This window comes from Bison bison, unplaced genomic scaffold (assembly GCF_000754665.1).
Source record: "Bison bison bison isolate TAMUID 2011002044 unplaced genomic scaffold, Bison_UMD1.0 scf7180017864032, whole genome shotgun sequence".
NCBI lineage: Eukaryota > Metazoa > Chordata > Mammalia > Artiodactyla > Bovidae > Bison > Bison bison.
Genome location: NW_011494604.1, coordinates 485,332 through 487,252, shown reverse-complemented (window position 1 = coordinate 487,252; position 1,921 = coordinate 485,332). Strand labels below are relative to the sequence as shown.

Here is a 1,921-nt window from a genome sequence, read left to right as displayed (position 1 = left end):
GTTATGACCAACCTAGACAGCATATTCAAAAGCAGAGACATTACTTTGCCAAAAAAGGTTCGTCTAGTCAAGGCTATGGTTTTTCCTGTGGTCATGTATGGATGTGAGAGTTGGACTGTGAAGAAAGCTGAGCGCCAAAGAATTGATGCTTTTGAACTGTGGTGTTGGAGAAGACTCTTGAGAGTCCCTTGGACTGCAAGAAGATCCAACCAGTCCATTCTGAAGGAGATCAGTCCTGGGTGTTCTTTGGAAGGACTGATGCTAAAGCTGAAACTCCAATACTTTGGCCACCTCATGCGAAGAGCTGACTCATTGGAAAAGACTCTGATGCTGGGAGGGATTGGGGGCGAGAGGAGAAGGGGACGACAGAGGATGCGATGGCTGGATGGCATCACCGACTTGATGGACATGAGCTTGAGTGAACTCCGGGAGTTGGTGATGGACAGGAAGACCTGGCGTGCTACAATCCATGGGGTTGCAAAGAGTTGGACACGACTGAGCGACTGAACTGAACTGAACTTAATATTTACTTTGGTGCATCTATCATCTACAGAAAGCTCTAGTCAAATCCTTGAGGTAAGAGATGAAAATGACAAACGGGAAAAATGAAGAAATCACTGCCACATGTAAGCACAACTATATTACGTACAATTTGGGAGGCCTGAACTACATGATAGGGACCCCTGTGACCACCTCTCTTAGGTCCTTTTGATTCCAGGTTGTTCTAGTCTTTGGGAGCTGCCTAGTCCATAACTGGAAAGACAAATAAAAACTTACGTTGGTCTGGAGGCTTTGGACTTTCCTGGGGTTTGCTGCAAAATCCATTTGTTCTCTTCAAATCAGAGTTTCTGGTAAGCCTTAAAGATGAGAAAGCGTCTCTTTCACATGACCTAAAACAACTGCCTAGAAAAGAGAAAAAAAATGTTTCAGATAAAGGAAATTTGATATCTTACAATGAAAAATGCCTGCAAAATACATATTTCATTTATTAAAATTAACTCACTTAAAAAATTAATATCCTACTCTATGTAAGATACATGTACTATATTTAAAGCACTATACTTAGTGCTATCTTAAAATATGCATGTTTTGCTGGTTAGGAAATTAGGAATTTACAATATATTTTATTGGCTTTAAGTTTTATAAAAGTACTTCTCACATGTTTTATAACAATAATGATTCTGTTATGAATCATTAGTGTTAGTATAACCCTCAGTGTTAGCATGAACATTTTTAATCAATAATTAATCAGAATTCAAAGCAGAGACAGCCAGAAACAGTTCTGATGAGGGTAAAAGGGGATAATTCTGAGTATGGGGGTGGGGAGTCATACAAGAGGCTAGGGCTGATCCTCAGTCAAAGGATCATCACAAAAGAGCCCTAGGGCCCTAGGATGTGGAAGGGAGCACTACAGAAGAACGAAACAGAAAAGAAAGCTGGAAAGGCAGCAATAATAAATCTGATCAAGATCCTGATGCTCCATGATGCTCTGGGTGACAAAGAATGGGATACCCACCCAAGATTTGCCTTTAGTGTGACAAGAATGAGGCCTCACAGCTTTGTGCTTAAAACTTCACAGAATTCAAGCAGTTTTAAAAAGCTATTTGTTAATGGATAAACACTCTATACCTTTGAAGTTCCAGAAGCCTAACAGAGTGTCATTGTAGCTTCAGAGTTTGAAGCAGTAAGGGGAGGAAAGAGAGGAAAGAGCAGTAAAATGTGGTTACAGGACTGGACCTCCCAAAGCTGGTGAGAATCATAATTACCTTGCTTTTTCTTTCTCTTGCTATTAAGAAAATCTTTAAACATAGCAATCTTAAAAAAAAATCACTGTGGACTTCTCATGGACACGTTTATATTTGTGTAAAGATTTTTAAAAGAACACTTTTATTGATACATAATTTCACATTAAAAATTCATC

The 1,921-nt window shown here is 39.3% G+C and overlaps 1 protein-coding gene across 1 annotated transcript in view; it reads right to left on the bottom strand.

Annotated features, from left to right (window-relative positions):
* Positions 1-1,921, bottom strand: part of FAM162A (family with sequence similarity 162, member A) — a 41,227-nt gene that overhangs the window by 19,751 nt on the left and 19,555 nt on the right. The window contains exon 2 of the mRNA XM_010834255.1: positions 778-903. Within this exon, the coding sequence (XP_010832557.1) occupies positions 778-903 (126 nt within the window). The remainder of the gene's footprint in view (positions 1-777; positions 904-1,921) is intronic.